Genomic DNA, 2797 nt, shown 5'->3' with positions numbered 1-2797 from the left:
ACGCGCTCACGCACACATATGCATCAAACTACGCTCATTTTCGTTACGCCGCAATTATACTTAGCCCGCGCCGCGTGTCGCCACGCTGCCTGACGCAACGGCGGGTTATTACATTTACGTGTCGTGTCGCCACGCGCCCTGACGAAAATTCGTCTCAGTCAGTACAGTGGAGGCCTTTGGAGTAAACGTCTACAATGTTTTTTTCAGACTCGGATACGGATTTTGAAGAAAATGTAGCATACCTGCTCATGTTAAGCTTACTCAAAAAGGAAAGAAAGAAAAGGAGATATTGGGTACATCCAATAAATACTTCAAGAGGAAGCCGAAGTGAATATCATTTGTTGGTGCAAGAACTAAAAAGCGATGAAATTAAATTTCAACAGTACTTCAGGATGACAAAACAACAATTCAATTACATACATTCTTTAATTGAACAAGATATTAAAAAGATTCATACCAGACTTCGCCGACCCATTGGAACAAAAGAAAGGCTAGCAGTTTGTTTGAGGTAATTTTTATTTTGTATTAAAAATCAACAATTTTAATTTTAACAAGTACGAAACTATTATATTAATCATTCAAGTACGGTGCTCAATCAAAAGTTACACCGCTGTAATAAGTGGACAAGTTTTCTTCTCCGGTAGAATTTGAATTTTGAGCCTCAGGATCGAGTATGGACTGAGATTCAGGTGAAAACTCCTTTATTTCTGTAGGTGAATTATGATAGTAGTAGACTCTGGATGGCTCTGGGAGAGGCTGGTTACTTGGCGGAACTACCGTTTGAGAAACTATTCTAAGCGGTGTCTTTACTACACGTTCCATTTCAATGTTACGAATTTCAGCCTGAGAAATAGCCATATGTAAATCTAATTTAATTTTTGTTTGGTCTAATTTCGGTAGTGCTTTGACTGCTTTGCTCATACTTAAGAAAAACATGTCTGTTTCATCCAAGTCCAGTTTTGACTGTTGTTTTTGTTGCCTCAGACTATGCTGTGTCTTCATCATATCGTAAATGTCGGCTAAATCAGGTTTTCTCTTCAAAGATGGGCTCCTTTGAGAATATGAACTTAAGTTGCTTTGTTGTGAATCACTTCTGAAATCAGACGGACTTTCAGGAACTTCAGGACTTTCTGCAGGTAATTCCGATGTGATGGTCTCTGCAGATGTCGACGGAGATGATGGCGGTATCAAATTAGTCTTAGTGTTTCTCATTTCCATGTATGGACGTAAAAAACCCATTTGATCTTCGTATTTCCATGGAGTCCCTTGCGTTGCCGCTTGCCCAGATTTAGTTTTTCGTCGTTTTAGTGCACTACAGTATGCGTTGCGTAATTTAGCCCAATTATCTTTGCATTCTCCAACTGAAACAAAAATCGTTACTTTAAGAGCTGATAGTGTTATTATATTAAACAACTATTTCCCATGGAACATAGTTCGAAATATGGAATTAAAATTTAGTTGTTCTTAGTGCCTTAGTACAAAATCATTTTAGCGATCTATGATCCTTTGAAAAGTTGTTCATATTTCTCAACACTATCATCCCTTAAAATATTGGTAGACAATTTGTTAACATGTATTATTATGTTAACTTTAATATTAGGTACTTGACTTTATATTTTTTCTTTTTACTATATCTGTTGTTTAATTATATATTTTTTTTGTTCACAGGTTTTTGGCCACTGGTAACTCCTTTCGTTCAGTGGCATTCAGTTATCGTATGGGTTTTACCACAGTGAGAAATATAGTCAAGGAAGTATGCGAAGCTATTTGGAAAAATCTAGCACCCATTGTAATGCCACAACCTTCAGAAGAGAGATGGAAAGAGATTGCAAAAGATTTCCAAACATATTGGCATTTTCCTAATTGTCTTGGCGCATTGGATGGCAAGCATGTAAACATAATATGCCCAATAAATGCTGGATCAACCTATTACAACTATAAAAAAGATCATTCAATCGTATTGCTTGCTTTAGTTGATGCTCAATATAAATTTGTTATGATAGATGTAGGGGCGTATGGCCGTAACAGTGATGGTGGTGTATACGAAAATTCCGTGATGGGGAAAATGTTCGAACGGAACCAACTGAATGTTCCACAGAATACTCCAATATATCAAAATTCTGAACCTATGCCGTATACTATTGTGGCTGATGCAGCATTTCCTTTAAAAACGTACCTTTTAAAGCCCTACAGTAAAGCAAAGCTTGTAAACAATGATTCTAATAAAGTATTTAATTACCGTTTATCACGTGCTCGAAGAACTGTAGAAAATGCTTTCGGAATTTTAAGAGCAAGGTTTCGCATTTTTCAAGGACCTATGCAAGTACAACCGGATATGGCAGACATAATCGTACAAGCTGCATGTGCCCTTCATAACTATTTGCGTACCGAAAAATCGCAAGAAATTGAAGAAAATTATCTAAATTCTAATGAAAGTCAAAGTTCTCAAGACGGTCTCGCTAATATTGAAATTGTCGGAAGAAATTACCGTCAAGACGCTATTGCTGTTAGAGAAAAATTTAAAGAGTACTTTGTTTCTCCAGAAGGACAAGTACCGTGGCAAATGGATATGATCAGACAAGGCAGAATAGACTAGAGTGTGTCTCATTCATCATATCATAATCATCATCATAATCCCAAGAGACTCTAAACACCTATGTACTTTATTTTCGAAAAAAATTCTGAAGTAGCAACAATTATCATAATAATATCGTCGGTACCTACTTAAAAAAAATAAAAACAATACAGTTACATACCTGGTAGTTTTATTTTTAAAGATATTTCCTCCCACGCCGAA

The 2797-nt window shown here is 36.4% G+C and overlaps 1 protein-coding gene across 1 annotated transcript; it reads left to right on the top strand.

Annotated features, from left to right (window-relative positions):
• Window positions 1-1792: 1792 nt before the first annotated feature.
• On the top strand, window positions 1793-2596 carry LOC123664286 (protein ALP1-like). Its single transcript, XM_045598877.1, has one exon. It carries the CDS (start codon window positions 1793-1795, stop codon window positions 2594-2596), a length of 804 nt encoding a protein of 267 aa, XP_045454833.1.
• The last annotated feature ends 201 nt before the right edge of the window (window positions 2597-2797 follow it).

This window comes from Melitaea cinxia, chromosome 21, assembly GCF_905220565.1.
Source record: "Melitaea cinxia chromosome 21, ilMelCinx1.1, whole genome shotgun sequence".
Classification (NCBI taxonomy): domain Eukaryota; kingdom Metazoa; phylum Arthropoda; class Insecta; order Lepidoptera; family Nymphalidae; genus Melitaea; species Melitaea cinxia.
This window is presented reverse-complemented; position numbering and strand designations above follow the sequence as displayed.

Excerpts from the sequence above, each read along its gene's own strand:
- LOC123664286 (XM_045598877.1), top strand. The coding sequence starts at position 1,793 with ATGCCACAACCTTCAGAAGAGAGATGGAAAGAGATTGCAAAAGATTTC.